This window comes from Globicephala melas, chromosome 11 (genome assembly GCF_963455315.2).
Source record: "Globicephala melas chromosome 11, mGloMel1.2, whole genome shotgun sequence".
In the NCBI taxonomy this organism is placed as follows: Eukaryota; Metazoa; Chordata; class Mammalia; order Artiodactyla; family Delphinidae; genus Globicephala; species Globicephala melas.
In genome coordinates this window covers 69,812,595-69,832,890 of record NC_083324.2, presented here as the reverse complement: position 1 = coordinate 69,832,890, position 20,296 = coordinate 69,812,595, and the positions used below count along the sequence as shown (strand labels likewise).

Below are 20,296 nucleotides of genomic sequence, written 5' to 3'. Positions count from 1 at the left end.
GTGGCCGTGGCTACCGCTGCTGCTCTAGGTCTCAGGTAAGGAGAGGCAGGGAGAGGGATGTAGATGGCCAAGGGGAGGTACCTACTAAGAGGGGTTTTCTCTCATTTCTTAAGGAGGGACTGGAATGAGATCAGGGTACGTACATGTTAGAGACAGGAAAGCAAGAAAGGAAGGTCATGAATGCGGACTGTGCTGGTTGACCCCGTCCCATCAGGGATTGGATGATGAAATAGAAGGTGGAGGTTCTTCTAGAGCATCTTGAGGTTGAGAAAATTATGTGAAGTCAAACAAACAATCTCTCCTCGCTGTGCTGATATCCTGGGAGATGTCAAGAAGTGTAAGGCAGTCTCCCCCTAAAGGAACCAGGCACTAAGGCATAGGAGCCTTAATAGAGGAAAAGGCAAATGACGACAAAAGGGTCAAGCAGCAACGTGAAGGCAAAACTACGGTGGAGGTCACTCTAGCAAGCCACAGAGAGGGGATGTGGAAAGAAGGTAAGGGCAGACAGAGCTGGGTTCAAATCCTATCTCTGCCATTTTCTACCTCTGTGACCTTAGGAAGTCCTCTCTCCTCTTTGAACTTCATTTTCGTCATTTGTAAAGAGTACCTACTCAGAAATATTCATTTGTAAATGGTACCTACTTCAGAGGGTGTCCTGAGAGTTTAGAAGCAGACTGATGGAAACTACTGGCTCAGGATTTACAGCACAGTAGGTGCCCAGTAAAAGTTCTAGTGGACGACGATGATGTACCCAGGTGTAGGGTGATCAGTGGTATTGAGGGTTGAGAGGAGAAAGGGATTAGTGCCAGCGGACCTGTTCAGGTAGACTCCCCGCGCTTTTCTTCTGTCTGTATCTGAATATGGTATTTAAGCCAGAGTTCTAAACTTCTTGGGGAGCTCCTCATTTTACCCTGGGTATTTCCCACATATACATGAGGTATACACGTTTAAAAGCTTGTTTGCTTTTCTCTTATTAATCTTCTTTTATTACAGGGATCTCAGCTGAGAACTCAGAGGGTAGAGGGAAAATGATTTTTCCTCCCCTACATCTGTCAACCTCTAGCTTCCTTCCTCCACTGAGGTCTCTCCAACTTTAGGCAGCCTTTTTGGACCAGATCTATGAAACCTATGCTGGTGGTTTCACATATGTGCAGCCCACATCTGGTCCATGGGACGTACCCATTTCATTCACCCCAGCAAACTCATGGAGCCCTGGTGGATCCCCATACAGCCATCTTTTCTTCACTCTACCGTGGGGACAGCTAGTCATTGGCAGTCTCTGCCCATTGTAGTTCTCAGGTTTGAGTCAGACTCCAGTCTGCTGTGTCTCCCAAACTCCAGGGGACGCTTAACAAGCTCTCCAAGTTGTGACCCTGAAGCCCCTCTCCCTAAGCTTGTGGTAAGGGGCAAGTGTCCACTCCCTTCTGCGCCCAGGGTCACAGGACACCAAAACTGTCTCCAAAAATCCTCTCCTAATCTTCAAAATCCCCACAACTTTATATCCTTGATATGGGTAAGGTTTAGATACCTTTTTGCGTGTGTTACACTGGTCTCCCAGCTCACTCTGGAATGGGGCATCTATTTCCTTGGGACTTGCATTAGTCAAGGTTCAGTTGCAGACAACAAAATCCAATGTACCTATGTTAAGTAGAAAGAGATCCTTTAAAAATAGAATATTAAATGGTTTACGGAATCAGATCCTACTCTGAGCTTCTGGGAATGACTGTCAAAGCCACACTACAGGGTGGGGAGATTAAGGGGCCACTGCTCTTCCCACAGTCAGGACTCTGAAGAATCAGCAAACTTTGCAAATCAGGAAGCTACTGGCATAGTTTCTCCAGACCCACCCCATGTCGGCCACACTCTATACCATCAAAGTGGATGCCTTTTTTCCTACTTAACTCAGTTCCAAATTTGTTTCATACAAATGCCTTTGATTGGTAAAGCCTAAATTATCTCTGGAGCCGTAGCTGCCAAAAACCTGAGAAATGATTGTGCAGACCTTTCACAATAAAGAGGCCCACGAGAAGGAGGTGGGAGTGGAATTTCATTCCACAGCATCTGCCCAAACAATCTCAGCGAAAACGGAGATGAAAATAGTTCAAATTTTAAAGATTTTCTTCCTTGCTGTCAGTGAAAGACAAATTGAGTGGAAAACAAACACCCACTCTTTGTTGTGTTATGGCAAATACATTCTTTTATCTATTATAGAGTTATGTTATAACAGCAAGTTCCTATTCACCAAAAATAATATTTTGGATATTATTATATGCTATATATCACCCTCAAGCCATAAAAAGATACAGACCCAGAGAACAAATTCCAAAATTTATGGTACTTTTCTTGGAAACTTCAGTGTGTTCTAAAAAATGAATCCTATTTCCCATCCATCTACTTTATTCTATTCCTGGGATACTGACATGATCACTCATTGTGCAGTGACATTTGGAAAATTCACCTTCCACGGCAGTCACGAAAGTAAAAATAGTTCCACTTTAGCATCCTGTAAATTGAGAGTTTTCAGAACTTCATAAAATCAGAAACGAGTACTTTAGGAACCAAGTGCAGGTCTTTTGGGGTAGGGGTTGCTGTTTCTACCAATTGGGGCTATTATATTGGGATCCTTCCTCAATCTTAATCCAGCCCCGTCTTTGAAAGACTTGCCTTGAACCAAACTTCCCAGTACATTCGGACCTTGCCTTATCTAAGCCGCTCTCAGAGCTCTGTTGAGGCTGAGTTCTCCTTGGCCTCCAATAAGCTCAGCTTTCTCTTATTAACACGTTGTGCTGGGGATATTTGAGAAGCCAGCACTGGACAATGTAATTAAATCCATCCATTTCCCCCTTATGACTTATGCTTTGGGATCTTATTTAAGATGTCCTTCCCAATCTGAAGCACAATCATATTCTGAATATTGTCTTTTAGACAATGTATGAAGATATTCTCACACATTATCTTCTATTAGCTTTACAGTTTTGACACAAACAGGACACAACAAAGAAATCTGCCCCTTAGGATGGTGGCAGGGTCTTGTTAAAGTCCACCTCCGTCATTTAGAGCTGTGCTAGTACTCTAGCCATTAACCTCATGTGCCTGTTTGCATTTAAGTTAATTAAAATTCAACGAAAAATAAGAAATCAGCTCCTCAGTTGCACTTGCCTCATGTCAGAGCTGAACAACCACACGTGGCGAGCGGCTACTGTGCTGGATGGGCAGGTACAGAACACCTCCATTATTGCAGGAAATTGTGTCAGACAGCACTGCTTTCTGTATTTCTGTTTCAACATAACTGGCCGGCTAACAAAGCTTTCAGTTCCTTGTTATAAATTTAGTGTCTTACTAATACAGATGAAAACTTTTTATAGCACACTGTACTTTCACACCTGGGTAGTTTGCTTTAGCATTTCCATTTAACTAAAGCAGATTTTCCTCTTAGAGAATCACACTTCTGATTTTGTACTTTCCATTCTCGGAGAAAGGGTTTATATTATTTTGGTGCTTCAGTCCTTTTGCCCTATTCCCCTCAAGTCTCCTCCAAAGCCTTCTTGCCCTCGCACAAAGCAAGTGCAAGTGTGGCCCATTTGGATGGATGAGGGGGATACACTGCCGGAAGCCAGGGTGCATGGGGGCTGCTCGGCAGTGGGCAAAGCGCTGGGGGGCCGGGTGTTGGAGGACAGGGTCCAAGTGACCAGCTCGGCTTTGATATCTGTCTGTGAAGTCTGTGAAACGTGGGCAAGTCACTGGCCTGCTCTTCAGCTCAGCCTCCAAAAGAAAAAAGGCTGGAGACCCGCTCTGGGGTCCCCTCTGCACGCGATCAAGGCACATGCGTGAACAGCGATGCAGAGTTGAGCAAAGCAGGGCTCACGCGGTTAAGTTAAGCCCCCTTGGCCCTCGGGGGACTCGCAGGCTGTCTAGAGAGGATGGAAGAATGTCCACAACAGGGTGGTGACAGAACACAGCACAGAATCAGGGCCAGAGTGCAGCCAGACGCTACGTGCTCAGGGCAGGGTCGGATGGTGGCTGCAGGCTGGAGTCGTCTGCACCAGCTTCTTGCAAGAGGGCCCCCTTGTGGCCCAACACAAGTGAGGCTAGTTGGGGAGTAGCCCTCAGAGGCATTCCAGGGGCTGGAGAAGGGGACAAGCTCCAGCAGCCTGAGGCACGACCAGCATGGAGTGGTACCATAAGGCGACTGGACACCCTGGGGGCTAGAGACAGGGTGGGCACAGATAATGGGGTCTTAACGCAGACCCAGGCCTCTAACTGAGCAGTGAAGTCCAGTTAATGTAGGGGAGCTGAGCACTCTCGTGAGCTCAGTAAGCAAGACACACAGTCAGGGACAAGTAGCTGTAGACCCCTCCTCAATTTGTCTCCTCTTCTCTGGGTGCCTAGTGACCACTTGGCCTCCAGGTCTCTTCGTTACTTTCCTCAGAAACTCCAGCTTCCCAACTCCTCTCTCCTGTTGTCACCCTTCTCCCTGGGGCTCCTGGAGGCCCAGCTCCGCAGCAGGACCAGGGCAGGGAGACTTCTGCTCATTTTAGGGAGCTGAGATAATTACGTTACCTGAACAGGACACTGTGAATACCAAACACACCCAGGGAGGGCTGGGTTATAACCAACTGGGAAAAACAGTGAATTCAACACCCACTGGAATGTATGCCTGACCGGTGTGCAGTGCAGCAAACCCACCTCAGGTAAACTAGTCACTTAAAATGACCCTACTCGGTGTTCTTTAAGCCTAATCAAACTAAGTGTTTTAAAAACGTTTTCTTTGTTAGTTATCAAGTACTTATAAATATTTTGTGCAAATAGTCTCTCTCCCTTTTTAAGTGAAATTTTTTGTTTTAGAGTAGTTTTAGGGTTCAGAAAAATGAGGATATTACACAGAGTTCCCATATATCCCACACCCAGTTTCCCTTATTGCTAATATCTTACATTAATATGGTACATTTGTCATAATTACTGAACCAATAATGATATATTATTATTGACTAAAGTTCGTACTTCATTCATTATTTCCTTAGCTTTTACCTAATGTCCTTTTTCTGCTCCAGGGTCCCACCCAGGACACCTCATCTGCATGTCTCCTTAGATTCTTCTTGTCTGTGACCAGTTCTTAAAATTTCCTTATTTTTGATGGTTTTGACAGTTTTGAGGAGTACTGGCCAGGTATTTCATAAAGTCTTTCATTTGAGAGTTGTTTGATGTTTTTTCTCATGGGGTTAGGGGTTTGGGGGAGGAAGACTGCAGGGGTAAAATGCTGTTCTCATCACATCTGATCAAGGGTTCATGCTATCAATGTGATTATCACTCTTGATCTTAACCTTGATCACCAGGCTGAGGTGGTGACCGTCAGTCTCGTCTACCATAAAGTTACTCTTCCCCCCTTCTCCATGCTGTCCTCTTTGGACACTATGGATGGCCCACACTTAGGGGGTGGGGAGTTATGCTTTCCCTCCTTGAGGGCAGAGTATCTACATAAATTATTTGGAATTCTTCTGCATGGGAGATTTGTCTGTTCTCCCCCATTTATTTATTTATTCAATCATTTCCTAGGAACCATCTTTATAGTTCCTTGAATTAAAACCTTGCCCCCCCCAAACCTCCCAGGGTGGAAACACATCATTGACCTCCCCCATGCCTGGAACTCAGGACCCAGCTCAGGCCACCAAGGGCCCCCTGACCACTCACAGGCAGAACACAAAGTGAAAGAAAAGAGGAACAGCCTCTTACTTCACCACGGTTTCATTTTGGGCATCCTCAGGCTCCCCCAGCAACAGTGAAGGAGTGTGACGGGGTGGAAGGTGTGAGCTGTGGAGATGGGGAGGAGTTGGGCCACAGGGAGCAAGTGAGGCTTTTTTCTTTTTTTAAAATTTTTTGGTCACGCCATGTGGCATGTGAGATCTTGGCTCCCCGACCAGGGATTGAACCTGCACTCCCTGCAGTGGAAGCATGGAGTCTTAACCTCTGGACCCCCAGGGAGGGCCCAGCTTTTTGCTTCAAAAGCATATTTTTTTTGAAGTATAGTTGATTTACAATGTTGTGTTAGTTTCAGGTATACAGCAAAGTTATTTATATATGCTGGATTCAAGTTCTTTCTCCCAATCCATAGCTGGCCTTTTTGTTTCCTTAAATAGGTGTTTGATGGGCAAAATTTTCATTTCTCATTAAGTCTAGCTAATCAAAATTTGAAATTTTGTGCTTAGCGTTTTTTGTGTCCTATCTAGAAAACATTTGACTAGCCCAAAGTCATGAAGATACTCTCTAATGTGAGGCTTTTTTCTTTTTTTAAATTTTTTAAAAGAGGAACAGCCTCTTATTTTCCTCTACAATGACATTCTAGAAGCTTTATCATTTTAGTCTTTACATTTAGGTTTATGGTCCATTTTAAACTAATTTTCATATATTATATGAGGCAAGACTTGAGGTTCACTTTTGTCCTTGATCCAGTTGTTTAAGCATCAATTTTTTAAAAAGACTTTTTTTCTTATTTAATTACCTTTAGCAAACATTGATTTACTGTATATGTGGGCCTATTTCTGGATCCTCTATTTTATTCTATTGATCTATTTGTCCTTACACGAATACCACGCTGTCTTGATTACTGTAGCAAATATTTACATCAGATAATGTAAGTATTTCAACCTGTTTTTCTTTTTCAAGATTGTTTTGGCTATTCCATAACCTTTGCATCTCTGTCTAAATTTTAGGATCATATTGTTAATTTCAACAAATAAAATGTCTATTGACTGATGAGTGGATAAACAAAATGTATATCCATACAATGGAATATTATTCAGCTATTTAAAGCAGTGAAGTACTGATATAACGTTGCAGAAAGTACTGCTACAACATGGCCAAATCTCAAAAACACTACCCTAAAGGAGCCGATCACAAAGCACCAATACTGTATGATTTCGTTTTCTTGAATTGTCCAGAAGAGGCAAATCTATAAAGATAGAAAGTAGTGGTCACCTGGGGCTGCAGTGTGGGGAGAGGCAGGAAAAGGGAGAGTGATAAGCTGGAAAGTGGCCTCCCCAAGGATATCCACATCCTAATCCCCAGAACCTGTGAATGTTACCTCATATGGCAAACCAAGGGGCTTTGCAGATGTGGTAAGTTAAGGATTTTGAGATGGGGAGATTATCCTGGATTATGTGGCTGGCACTAAACGCATTCACATGTATCCTTATAACAGGAGACAGAGGGAGGTCTGAACACACACAGAAGAGAAGGTGATGCGGAGATGGAACAGAGAGATTTGAAGATGCTGGCTTTGAAGACTGGAGTGATACAGTCACAAGCCAAAGAATGTTGGCACCCACTGGAAGCTGGAGGAAGCAAGGGCTAGATTCTTCCCTAGAGTCTCTGAAGGGATCACAGCCTCGCCAATACCTTGATCCTGGGTCAGTGATACTGACTTCAGACTTCTGGCCTCCAGAACTGTGAGAGAATACATTTCTATTGTCTTAAGCCACCACATTTGCAGTAATAGGAAACTAATGCAGGATGTGACTGCTAATGGGCATGGGGCTTCATTTTGGGGTGACGAAATGTTCTAAAACTGGACTGTGGTGACGAAATGTTCTAAAATTGGACTGTGATACACTGAAGTGTATACTTTAAATGGGTCAATTTTATATTATGTGAATTATATCTCAATAAGGCTGATATACGATGTTTGTGGGGACTCCCCTGGTGGTGCAGGGGTTAAGAATTCGCCTGCCAATTCAGGGGACACGGGTTCGGTCCCTGGTCCGATAAGATCCCACATGCCGCAGAGCAACTAAGCCTGTGTGCCACAACTACTGAGCCTGCGCTCTAGAGCCCGTGAGCCACAACTACTGAGCCTGTGTGCCATAACTGCTGAAGCCCGTGCGCCTAGAGCCTGTGCTCTACAAGAGAAGCCACCGCAATGAGAAGCCCACGCGCCGCAACTAGAGAAAGCCTGCGCGCAGCAACGGAGACCCAACGCAGCCAAAAATAAATAAATAAATAAAATAAATAAATTTATTTAAAAAAGACGTATTAGACTAAAGAGCCCTCAAACTCATTAGGAAGAAAACAAACAAATAAAAATGAAAAAAATCTGAAGAGACCCATCTCAAAGAAGATATGTTGATGGCAAATAGACACAATAAAATATACTCAGTATCGTTAGTTACTGGAGAAATGCAAACTAAAATCACAATGAATACTACTGCACACTATTAGAATGGGAGAAAAAATACCTGGCAACAATAAAATGCTAGGAAGGATAGGGAGCAACAGGAACATCAATGCAAATGCAAAACGGTGCAGCCACTTTGAAAAACAATTAGTCAGTTTCTTTAAAATTAAACATAATCTTACCATACAACGCAGCAATTTCACTGTAGGTATTTACCCAAGTGAAATGTAAACCTATGTTCACACAAAAACCTGTGTATAAATATTTGTAGTAGTTAAAAAAAATTAATTATTTATTTATTTATTACACAGCAGGTTCTTATTAGTTATCTATTTTATACATGTTAGTGTCAATCCCAGTCTCCAAATCCATCCCCCCCCACCCCCCTGCTTCCCCCACTTGGTGTCCATATGTTTGTTCTCTACATCTGTGTCTCTACTTCTGCCTTGCAAACCAGTTCATCTGTACCATTTTTCTAGATTCCACATATATGCGTTAATATATGATATTTATTTTTCTCTTTCTAACTTATTTGGAATAACCCCAAACTGGAAACCAAATCTGATTGTCCCTGACCTGGGAGGGATATGTATAAACAATTGTGATACATCCATACAATGGGGTCCTGCTTTGAAGTAAAAAGAAACAAAGTACTGATATATTCAACACACAACATCTCAAATGCCTCATACTAAGTGAAAGAAGCCAACTTAATATGCTTGGCTGGAGAAAAGGGAACCCTCCTACACTGTTGGTGGGAATGTAAGTTGGTGCAGCCATTATGGAAAACAGTATGGAGGGTCCTCAGAAAACTAGAGTTGCTACATGATCCAGCAACCCCACTCCTGGGCATATATCCGGACAAAACTATAATTCAAAAAGATACATGCACCCCTATGTTCATAGTAGCACTATTTACAATAGCCAGGACATGGAAACAACCTAAATGTCCATTGACAGATGAAAGGATAAAGAAGGTGTGGTACATATATACAATAGAATATTACTCAGCCATAAAAAAGAATGAAATAATGCCATTTGTAGCAACATGGATGGAACTAGAGATTATCATACTAAGTGAAGTAAGTCAGAAAGACAAATACCATATATCACTTATATGTGGAATCTAAAATATGACACAAATGAACTTATCAACCAAACAGAAACAGACTCACAGACAGAGAACAGACTTGTGGTTGCCAAGGGAGAGGGGGTTGGGGGAGGGATGGATTGGGAGTTGGGGATTAGCAGATGTAAGCTATTATATATAGAATGGATAAACAACAAGGTCTTACTGTATAGCACAGGGAACTATATTTAATATCCTGTGATAAACCATAATGGAAAAGAATATAAAAAATGTATATATGTATAACTGAATCACTTTGCTATACAGCAGAAATTAACACAACATTGTAAATCAACTATACTTCAATAAAAAATATATGCTACACACTGTACCAGTCCATTTTTATAACATTCTGGAAAGGGCAAAACTATAGAGGGAAAAAAAAAAAAAGATCAGTTTCCTAGGAACTGAGGGTGGAGCAAGGGGAGAACTAAAAAAGGACACGAGGAAACTTTGGCGGGTAATGAAACACTTCTATATCTTGATTATGGTGGTGGTTACAAGTTCCCATGGGTTTCTCAAACTCCCAGAACTTTCTACTGAAAAGGGTGAATTTTACTCTATGTAAATTAGGACTTAATTTTTTAAAATCCAAAATAGAAAGACACAAAAATATCCTGCTATGTTAAATTATTTTGTACATAAAAGCCTAATTAACGTATACACATTTTTAGAGATTTTGATAAATCCTTCCAAATTTCCCTCAGAAACATTGGATCCAGTTTATACCTGTCTGTCAATGGAATGAGAGCATTTGGGTTTTTATATCCTTGTCAGCACAACTATCAGTGATTGCACTTTTCACAAGGCCTCACTCAGGGCTAGGGACACAGCAGGGATTTAATAGAAGCATTTATTCCAAGCACATGAAGTCTCCACAAGAGATAAATGAGATTTTCCCTGAGTCCTGAAGCCATTTACTGTTCTGATGGAGGAAAGAAAGGAAGGAAGATACCATGTGTGTTGGGAGGAGAGACAGCCTCTGAACTCAGGGGTCTGAGGAGCAGTGTCAAACTGGGGGAGAATATGAAAAAGGAAGGGTGAATAAGGAAAGCATACTATGTCTTATGGGGGCTGAGAGGTCTGAAGTGACAACTGTATCTCATTTCTATATGCTGGTGCCCAGCACCAGGCATAGCACATAAGGCTGTAAGAACAAACAAACTGATGAGCGAATGAATGAATGTTGAGACTAAAATTTGGGATCAGCAAAGATAAAACTTCCTTGCTTTGGGAATTGGGGGTTCAAGCTCAGTTTAAGACTGTGGCCATGCAAACTTGAGGACGTTTTACTCTGAGTCCTATCTAAGGAGAAGAAAGTCAGCATAGGTGAGTAGGGGGAGGGCACATAGTCATGAGGGTCCACCTGGGTCCCCACGCGCATAGGAGCCTACAACACAACTCCTGGATGTCAGAAGTCTATCCTTCTGATTCTCAGCCCTGGGGACTGAGTGAAGGGTGGGGTCTTGGGCCAAATGCTGGGTCATTTTAGCTGGAGCTGGGCGGCTGTATAGGAGAGATAGGGTTGGTTGAGAGGAAGTTGAGTGCGCATGCCTGTGTGCTGGCTGGGGGCTGGAGCAGGGGAAGAAGGGGCAGGGGGCGTGGTTTCTGGAGAAGAGGTGGGGGAGGGGAACATTGGGGCTGCTTTAGGAAGGCTGCAGCAGGGAGCCGGAGTCTGGACAGAGCTGATGGGTGATTAGAGGTGTTGGTAGGAGAGGCAGAGAGAGGGATAAAGGTAAGGAGATGTGAGCATTGAAAAGGAGAGGCAGCTGCCGCTTGTGTAAGTATGAGACAGTGCATGAGTATGTGTGTGTGTGTGTGTGTGTGTGTGTGTGTATGAGAGAGTGTGTGAGTGTATGTGTGTATGAGAGAGTGTGTGTATGTGTGTGTGTGTGTGCGTGCGCAGGCATACGTGAGAGCACAGGGGCTCCTCCCTGAACCCAAACTTTATGCTCCGAGTCTTACAACTCGCATCTTCTTTTCTCCTGTCACTCTAACCATGACAAAAATAAGGTTGCATTTGAGCATGTAAGGGGTTATTTGCAAGTGTGAGCATGAGTGACTGTTCTGACCAGCCAGGAGCCTGGGAGAGAGAGAGGCAGAGTGCCAGAACGAACACACATATGCACGAATGAGTGCATGAATAAGCAAATGGGCGTTTACAAGAAGCTCCCCGTGAATGTGGGTTCGTGAAAAACGCTGGGTCTGAGATGCCCCACCCAAGCCCCATAGCCTATATCTCTGGGTCTCTGAGCACAGAGAATTCCAGGGACGTCTGTGCCTGAGGTTCTAGAAACCTCACACTAGCCCACTAGATGAATAACTGGCTTCAAAGGACGGCATTCCTAATGGACCAGATTCCAGGAGGGAATCCAAAAAGGGTGAGCAGTCTTCTGACCCCGAGAGCCCTCCCTGGACTGGGAGGCCCCGGCCGGGTGGAGCAGCCACACCTGCCTGAAGTTTTGAGTAAGAGGGGGTGGAAACTGCACCAGCACCGCCCTCTCGCAGGCCCTGCGGGCCCCTGCGGTCTGCCGGTCACAGTGGGTCCCACAACTTCCTCACTTCCCTAAATGGGCAACTTCATATTTAGAACCCCAGGTCTTCCCTGGCAGCCCCAAGTGGTACGTCCAGCATAGGCCTGGGGCCCTGACCTCGGATCCCTGCCCCCTGCTGGACTTGTGCCCGTCCCCACTGCTCGGAGCCATGGCTCCCGCCTTGCTGCTGCTGCTGTGGCTCCAGGGCCCTGTCGCAGGTGAGAGGGTGGGCGGGTGGCTTACGGGGGAGGGAATGATCTGCTCCTGGACCCCCTTCCTGCTTTTCCTTTGCTCAGTCATCTTGTGGGGTTGGAGGAGGAGGAGACGGTCTGGCTGACCTCGTAGCTCCCCAGCAGAGACCGGTGAGAAGGTGCCCTCCTAGTATCTGGCCCCGGGCAAAGCTAACCCAGGCCTCACAAACTAAGATAAAGCTCTGGACCCTCTCTGCATGGGCCCCTTTATCTGCCTGTCTTCCTCAGGACCTCTGACCAGGGCCACCCCACTTCCTCACACACAGCAAGCCCTCATCCCTTGGCCTCTGTCGGGAGAGCCCTGTTTGGTGCCTATGGGAATCATTACCTTACGTGTGTGCGCTTTGAATTTGCTTTTTCTTGGAACGTTGATGCCACGCCCTCTGTCCTTACGCCCTGTCCTGGGGTGGGGGTAGGGAAGCAATCTCTCCCACCCCACATCTACTAAATGCTCCTTGAGGGGGCCTCACCCAATCCTGCCTTGCTTGCTGCCATGACAACCAAGTTACCATTTCCTGTTCAGTTCTGGGCACCTCCTGTGTGAGGGGTGGAAGGTGGGCACATGTAAACACAGTGCCCTGGAGACCCATTCCAAGGTCACCCTATCTGTACGCCTCTCCCAGAGAGACCCGCTTTTCCAGGGCAGAAGAGTGTCCCCTGGGGTCCCCCAAACCTGCCACCTGCCAAATAATTGAGTTGGATCATTCTGTTTAACTTGCATGGGACAAAGTGATACGAGAGAGGGCGTTACCTTACTCCAAGCCTCAACTCTAGCGGCAGCTGGGTTGGAAGCTAAGGTGGATGTCTGGGGTGCTGGGCCCTTGGCTGTCACAGCTCTGGGTTCCATTGGGAAAGTCTGGAGCAACCTGCATTTGGGAGAAGGAGACGTGCACTGAGCATGGACTACATTCAAGGCACTGTCCTGGGGCACAGTTCTCAGAGCCAGCCAGAGACAGATAAGAAACAGAGACGTTAAGTGATCTGCTCACATGGTTAGTCAGTGGTAGAACCCGAGTTTTAACCTATGTTTATTTAGACTCCAAAATGCTGTCCACTCTGTCCTACTGGGGAGAACTGTGTGCGTGTTTGCAGAAGGCTCGGAGGGTGTTAGAGGAGGAAGTGCCAAGCTGAGGGTGGGTGGAGGGCTGGAGGCCCCTCACTGCAGCTTTCTCTCTCTCCCTGTCCCCTGATTCACCACGCCAGCCTTAGTTTCACCCCCTCCCCTCAGACCACGGGTTATGAAGCTCACTGACCACATCTTCTTCCTAGGCATAGAAGGCAACATATGAACAGTGAATCACTGTAGAATTCTTTGGTTTACACTCCATTGGGAGTGTATACAAATGTCTGGGCATATCGGATCTATGGGTTTTAGGTAACTAGAATATTTTATTTTATTTTTTCTTTTTTTTGTGGTACGCAGGCCTCTCACTGTTGTGGCCTCTCCCATTGCGGAGCACAAGCTCCAGACGCGCAGGTTCAGCGGCCATGGCTCACGGGCCCAGCCGCTCCACGGCATGTGGGATCTTCCCGGACCAGGGCACGAACCTGTGTCCCCTGCATCGGCAGGTGGACTCTCAACCACTGCGCCACTAGGGAAGCCCATAGAATATTTTAAAATTAAACATCACCTAGAATGAACTCAGACAACTTGCTATTTAAAAGGTGACTAGAGTAAACCTGTTTTTGAAACAAATAATTACTCTTAATATTTTCAAAGATTGAATTTTCTTATCTACCTAAGTTCGTTGTGCTCTGGAATTTCAGAATGATGACTTGCGTTTGTGTCTGTGTCTCTGTCTTATTGAGGGCAGGACCTGACTCTTTCCCACAAGACCCTGAAGACAGGGCTTATTACTCTCCCATCAGACTAGAAAATGCCGCAAAGAAAACGGCTGCGTCTGCTGAAGTTCCCTGAGTGTAAGGACTGAGTTTCCTTCATTAGACTAGGGGCTCCCTGTGGGCTAGGCCTGTGTCTCCACCATCAGACTGGGCGTCCCCGTAGCGCTAGCCCTGTATCTTCCTCATCATTTTAGGATTCCCCAAGGGCACAGGACTACTGTCTCCCCCATCAGTCTGGGAACTACAGGGCAGGGCTAGTGTCTCCTCCAGCAGACCAAGAGCTCCCTGGGGGAGGAGCCTGTGTCCCCCTCCATTGGAGTTGGGCTGTATTTCTTCTTCACACTCTTGAGTTCCATGACAGCAGAGCAATATCCACCTCCTCTCCCTTCACCATGAGCTTTGAGTTTCAAGATGCTTCCTTCCTCCTTTCTCAACAAGTCGTGTCTCCCCAGGTGCCCCTGTCGAGAGCGTGTACTCCAAAGTGCGGCACTTTGAAGGGGAGACTCTGTCTGTGCAGTGCTCCTACAAGAGCCGCAAAAACCACACAGAGGGTAAGGTTTGGTGCAAAATCAGGAGGAAGAAGTGCGAGACTGTGTTCACCCGTGTTGGGGTGCAGGGGCCGCGCTATTTGCTGCAGGACGATACCCAGGCCAAGGTGGTCAGTATCACCATGGCGGCCCTGAGGCGCCAGGACTCGGGCCGGTACTGGTGCATGCGCAACAGCTCTGGCGTCCTCTACCCTCTGATGGGCTTCCTGCTGGAAGTGTCTCCAGGTGAGCAGGCCTGCGGGGGCACTGGGATGCTGGGGGGGTGTCCTCCCCGCCCTGTACTCCACTGGCATCAAATATAACAATAATAATAATCCAGCAATAGGCATGATGTACAGTGGGGTTTTCACCGTTCCTTTACAGACAGCTTCATGGGCATGCTTGTCGCCCTTTTACAGATGAAGGAAATGAGATCTAAAAAGTCCCTGCGGCTCTGACTTTGTCCAGGGTCACAGAACTAGCAAGTGGACGAGATGAGATTAGAACTCAGGACTCTCTGTGCTTGTTTTATTCAATCATCTGTTCCATATATATTCACTGAGCCCTGATTCTGTGCCAGGCACTATTCTAGGCTCTGAGGATACAGTGGTGAGCAAAACCGGACCCATTCCTACCCTATGGGAGGTGACAAGCAATAGCACATTGTCAGATAAACAGTTGCAGATAACAATAAATGTTCTTAAGAAAATAAAACAATGTGATGAACTAGAAAGTTCAGTGGTGGGGGGAGCTACTGAATTAGTGGGGAATCAGAGAAGACCTCCCTGAGCAGATGACATCAAGCAGAGCCTGCGTGTGATGAGAGCTTTCTAGCCCTGTTGAAAGTGGGTGATTCAAAGGGCTTTCCAGGCGGGCAGAACTGCATGTGCAAAGTCCCTGAGGTGAGAAGAAGCTGGTCCATATTGAGGGTGGGGCAGAGTGATAGAAGATGAGGTTGGACAGGCAAACAGCAGCCCTACAGTCCCTGATTTGGGGTTTGAGTTTTATCCTAGGTAGAACAGGAAGCTATGGGAGAGTTTAGAGGAGGTGATATGGTGCCTTGTCTTTAAGGTTATCAAAACTCTCCCTTGAGTGTAGAAAAAGAGAGGAGGGCCAAGAATGTAGCCCTGTGCTCCTTCCACATTTATAAGATGGGAAAGGGTGAGGAGCCAGACAAAGAGCAGCCAGTGACTGTGAAACTTATTATCCACCCTTCCCTGTTCCCCTAACCCAACTGCATCCCCTTCTTCTGTTGGGTCTGAGCTAGGGTAACTGCTGTCTCTAAGATATGGAGCAAATCTCATTCCTTCCCTCTCCGGGTTCTGATTTAGCCCTAGGGAAGTAGTCGAAACCAATTTATTGAAGTCTTAATTTGCAGGGATACAAACATGAAATGGTTTTACTTTTCCCTTAGTGTATCCCTCTGTTGTACTATGTCAGATCTCACTTTCCACCGCTTAACCACAGTTTGGGGAGATTCCAACTTTGCAGACCTTTTCAATTATTAGGAAATAAAAAATGCACAGGCAATTAAAAAGGCGAATCTTCTAGCAATATATGCTCTTCCAGTCCCCCTTGAAAACCAGGTTTATGGCCCCAGGCACTTGAAGTGGAGAAGGGGGACTGCTGCTGTCCAGCTCCCCCTCCTTGATCTCAGGAGGTAGGGAAGGGGTACCTCTCTCCATCACCTCCTCCTGGCCCTGCCCCTCCCAACCCCTTGGTATATTGAAGCAGGGATGAAGGAGAGGGAAACGGTTGTGTGACTTCACTGACCCTTGTAGGAGGTCTCTCTCTGTTGGATGTCACTCCTTTTCTGCCCACTCTTGGATCCTCTGTGGCCAAATGCTGGCTCTCCCAAGGCACCTGTGTATGAGTTCTTTGAAAGGTCCTTTGGGGGTCTCTTCACACTGCTGAGTAGGATGATGTGGGAGATCTGGCTCCAGATCAGCCCCTTCCCCCATCCCCACCCTCACCAATGCCACTTGTTCTGGTTCCCTCGCCCAGAAAAATGGGCGCCTTCCACGGTGACCATCTGGCTCTCAGGAGTGCATCCTTGCATGCACAGTAGTGGGATGCAGCAGCAGCCAGCAGCAGCCCTCTCCCCTTCACCATCCCTCTCCCCCTCACCACCCCTCTCTCTTTATTTTCCTGTTCCCTGATGAGAAAGAGTCAACACTGCCTTCTAGACTGAGCCCTCACAGCTCCTACCACTCCCTCCTCTTCCACCATCCAAAGTCCAACCTTCTTCTAGAAAATGGGATGATAAAGGCCTGAACTGATGCAGGAAGGTGGCAGGACCAGTTCCTGTGTCTCTTAATAAGCCCCCAAGGAAGGCACCTGGCCCCGCTGCTCATGGCGTTCTTTGGGGTCTGGGCCTTTGATGCTTCCTTGTCTTCATCTCTGGATCCCAGTCACCAATCATGGAGCAACTGGGAAAGTTCATGTTCAACATCAGAGCAGAGAAATCTCTGACTTACAGGAATGAGGAAGGTCCAGGAAGTGACAAGAGAGATGGGGGTGGGGAGGGAAGTATCCTCTTGGCCCAGGTGGCCTGACAGGGGACACTAAAAATTTTGTGAAAGGCTCTTCCTTCTTTCCTGTGCCTACTTCCTCCTCCCTGACCTCACCCTCTGAACAAGCACGCACCTGGTCCCTCAGCAGGGCAGAATCCTAGGTCCAAGGTCAAGGAGCAAAAGACAAGGACAGGTCCGACCCAGACAAGTGTGTGGGCTGCCGGGAGCTGCTTCCAGCACCAAGGCCCCCGACTCAGTCTCACCTTCCTCCCTCTCTGGTCCCTCAGCCTCCACAACCAAGAGAAACACTCCTCTTACGAAGCTGCCCACCATCCTCCAGAGTGGAACTGTCGTCACAGCAGGCCCAGCCCTCACCTCAGGCCCTGATGCCCCTTTCACCACCAGCACGACGGTGTTCACACCTGGACTTCTCACCTTGGCTAGACTCTTGCCCTTCCCTGCCTCAGGGAGCATCAGACTGACCTCTGTGACGGGCTACGGCTTCACTGGCACCAGCCCCTCCACCACGGGGCCCAGTAGGACCATGGGGTCCCAGACAGTGACTGCCTCTCCCAGCAATGCCGGAGCCTCCGCTGCTGGCCCAGCCTCCACCCCCACTAAGGCTGGGCACCTGTGCACCATGGGATCGCCCACCACGGGAATGTGCCCCACTGGCAGGTCTCTCCTCAACCTATTATCCCCCAGCAGGTACCCGGGGGGCCTGGGTTGAATGCCATTTTCCCAGACATGGCAACAGTTCTTGGTGCCTGGACAGACCCCAAGGCGAAATGTTGCAGCAGACCAGCCCCTTTCACCCACTGGGAACTCAGTTTGGCCTGTTGCTGAATGGGAGGTGGGAGAGGGAAGCTGGGATGGACATGGGACAGAAATGATGGCAGTGGGAAAGGAGGGCAGGGGCTGGGTCAGCAAAGGAGTCTGTGGATGAAGAGGAGAGCGTAGGGACCAGACAAGGGGAGCAGCCTGGGCAGTAGGAAGTGGGAAGTGGGGACACTTTAATTTGGGTTCCCTGAGGAGTGGACTCTGAGACCAGGATTCACATTGTATTTGGAACACTGGAAAGAGCATGGGGAAGTGAGACAGGGAAGGGAAGGCAGCAGATAGAGAGCTTACTGAGGCTGGTTATCACTGTGGGCAGCAAGAGCTCAATCCCATTGGGGAGACTCTAGGGTCCAATGTCTAGCAGCCAGCTGGAGGGCAAGGGAGCTGGGGTATTTATACACCCACTCTGTTGGTTATTGGAATATAGGCAGAGTGCCCACAGCATCTGTTCCAGAGGACAAAGGTGGCAAGTACCATCCTCAGTCACCACGAGGACAGTACGAACGTTGGTCTCTCCTGTCACAAATGCGGGTCTCTTAGAGCCTTGTCCTCAGCAGATTTGGGGGAATAATGGAGGAGAGGCTCTAAAGTGGAGAGACGCTTCCCTTCGCTGGGGGCAGGGGGCTTCATCCCCTGACCTCTGAGCACCTCACTTCCTTCTCCCACAGCTGGGTCCCCAAGGAAGAGAGGCCATCACTCCCCACGGGGACTGGCAGGTTTCCCCTGGTCCCACTCCTCTCCCGTGGTGCGCAGAAAGACGTGGGCCAGGGTGGGGCACCCTGGTACTCACCTCCTCCGCACTCTGTCCTGTCTCCGCAGGCACCAGGACTTCTATCCTGCTGTGCTCGTGGCGGTGCTGGCCTTGCTCCCAGTGCCTGTGATGCTGATCGTGGTCTATGGGTTCTGGAAGAAGAGACACATGGGAAGTGAGTAGAGCCCACCCTCCTGGCCCCCCGAGGACAGAGCGCTGGGGGGTTTGACACCCTTTCCAAAGTTCCCGACTCCCCTCGGTCCCCAGATGGTGTGTCCTCACCTGTGTCCAGTCAGGAGGACCATACAGCACCCAGGTGAGGGAGGTGGGTGGGCAGGCGGCGACAGCTCAGCGTAGCCTTCTGGGGCTGAGCCAACAGCAAGCGGAGGGCAGAGGCAGAGGGGCTGGGCTGGTCCAGGAGCTGTGCGTGGTGGGCAGGAGGACCGCCCTCTTCATCTCTGTCCCCATCCTCGCAGGCTACAGCATGTGCCGTGATCCTGCCAGATCCTGGAGGGACCCGTCCACAAGACCAGAGCCTCCGTGGAAGCCTGCTTGGTCTGAAGCCACTTAACTGTATGGTGGGGGGGAGCTTCTCCCAGAGGGGTCCCGGGAGACCAGAGGAGGAGTGAAGATGGGGACCTGTCTGGATTGGAGCCAGGCTGGGGATGAGGACTGTGCAATGCTGGACTCAGGCCTTCCCAGAACCGGAGGCTGCACTGCATCCTCTCAGTTCCCCTGGGCTGCCCGGAACCTGGCGGGGGACAGGGGGCAGAGCAGGGGGCACCAGGTGGGAAGTCCCTGGGGGTAGGGGGGGAGCCACTGAGGTGATTCTGCTGAGAGCCACAGACTCCTGGGCCCTGGCTGGATGGCAGAGAAGCCCCAGGTGTGCTGTTTGCAGACAGAGACCTCAGCTCCCATCGGCCTTGGAACCTCTTACTATCAAGTTGATGGGGGGAGCGGTGGACAGCTAGGGCTGCCTCTCCCCACCCGGGGCTCTGTCCTCAGTTTCCCTCTGCTCTTTTCAAGCGTCCCCATGCCCTTGGGGGAAGAAAGAGTCCAGAAACAGCCCGTGTCCCAAGGGTCCCACCCTGGAAGAGAAGTAACAGTGACTAAGAGTTGGGGGTCACCAAAGGTGTTGGGGATCCCAGAGCTGTCCAAGCCCCCCACCCCCTGGGCCAAGTGTCCTCTATGGGGCCTCTAGATGGGCCCTGATCTGACTGTGGCTGCTTGTCCGTCGAGTCCTGGGAGCCAGCAGAGCCCACACTCCCGCTGCTGCTGCCTGCTGGCCGGCCCCTCCAGGGAGAGCTGTGACCGCACAGCTGAGAACCCCTCACCCGCAGGACCAGCCTGTCCCTCGACTTGCATGCAGAGGCTGATCAGGGCTCTCTCCCCCAGTTCCCACACCCAGGCTCCGGGTCTGGGCTCCTGAAGAGAACAGGGGGCCCTTGAGAGTCCACTGGAGGGGAGGCCATGGCTCAGAGAAGGGGGGTGTCACCTTCCCTCTGGGGACTCATTGTCTCCTGAGAAGAGAGGACCCACTGGTGACACAGCAAAGACAACTCAGAGCTGACCAGAGCCTGGAGGACTGCCTGGGCTGGGAGGGGCAGGGAGGATGGAGCTAAGGAACCTGGGCCAGGGGCCCAATGGCCGGGGGCGTCTGCCCCTGCCTCACTGGCTCGTGCCTCAGAGTTGGCTTCTTCTGCAGCGAAGGCTGAAGAATATGGACTGCATTCCTCCCCTAG

General features: G+C 48.5%; 2 protein-coding genes across 4 annotated transcripts in view; one reads left to right on the top strand and one right to left on the bottom strand.

Annotated features, from left to right (window-relative positions):
• Positions 1-20,296, bottom strand: part of LOC115860714 (adenylate cyclase type 10-like) — a 119,852-nt gene that overhangs the window by 24,433 nt on the left and 75,123 nt on the right. For 2 of the 3 annotated variants that reach the window (XR_009565936.1, XR_009565938.1), the window contains exons 35-37: positions 18,837-19,642; positions 18,594-18,706; positions 12,833-12,947 (exon numbers count right to left, since the gene is read on the bottom strand). The gene's annotated coding sequence lies outside the window, so the exon portion shown is untranslated. The remainder of the gene's footprint in view (positions 1-12,832; positions 12,948-18,593; positions 18,707-18,836; positions 19,643-20,296) is intronic. The other variant, XR_009565937.1, reaches the window with a different exon arrangement.
• Positions 11,985-19,306, top strand: LOC115860716 (trem-like transcript 2 protein). Its single transcript, XM_030870792.2, has 5 exons — positions 11,985-12,048; positions 14,376-14,696; positions 17,251-17,671; positions 18,623-18,729; positions 19,031-19,306. Exons 1-5 carry the CDS (start codon positions 12,000-12,002, stop codon positions 19,123-19,125), a joined length of 993 nt encoding a protein of 330 aa, XP_030726652.1. The 5' UTR covers positions 11,985-11,999; the 3' UTR covers positions 19,126-19,306.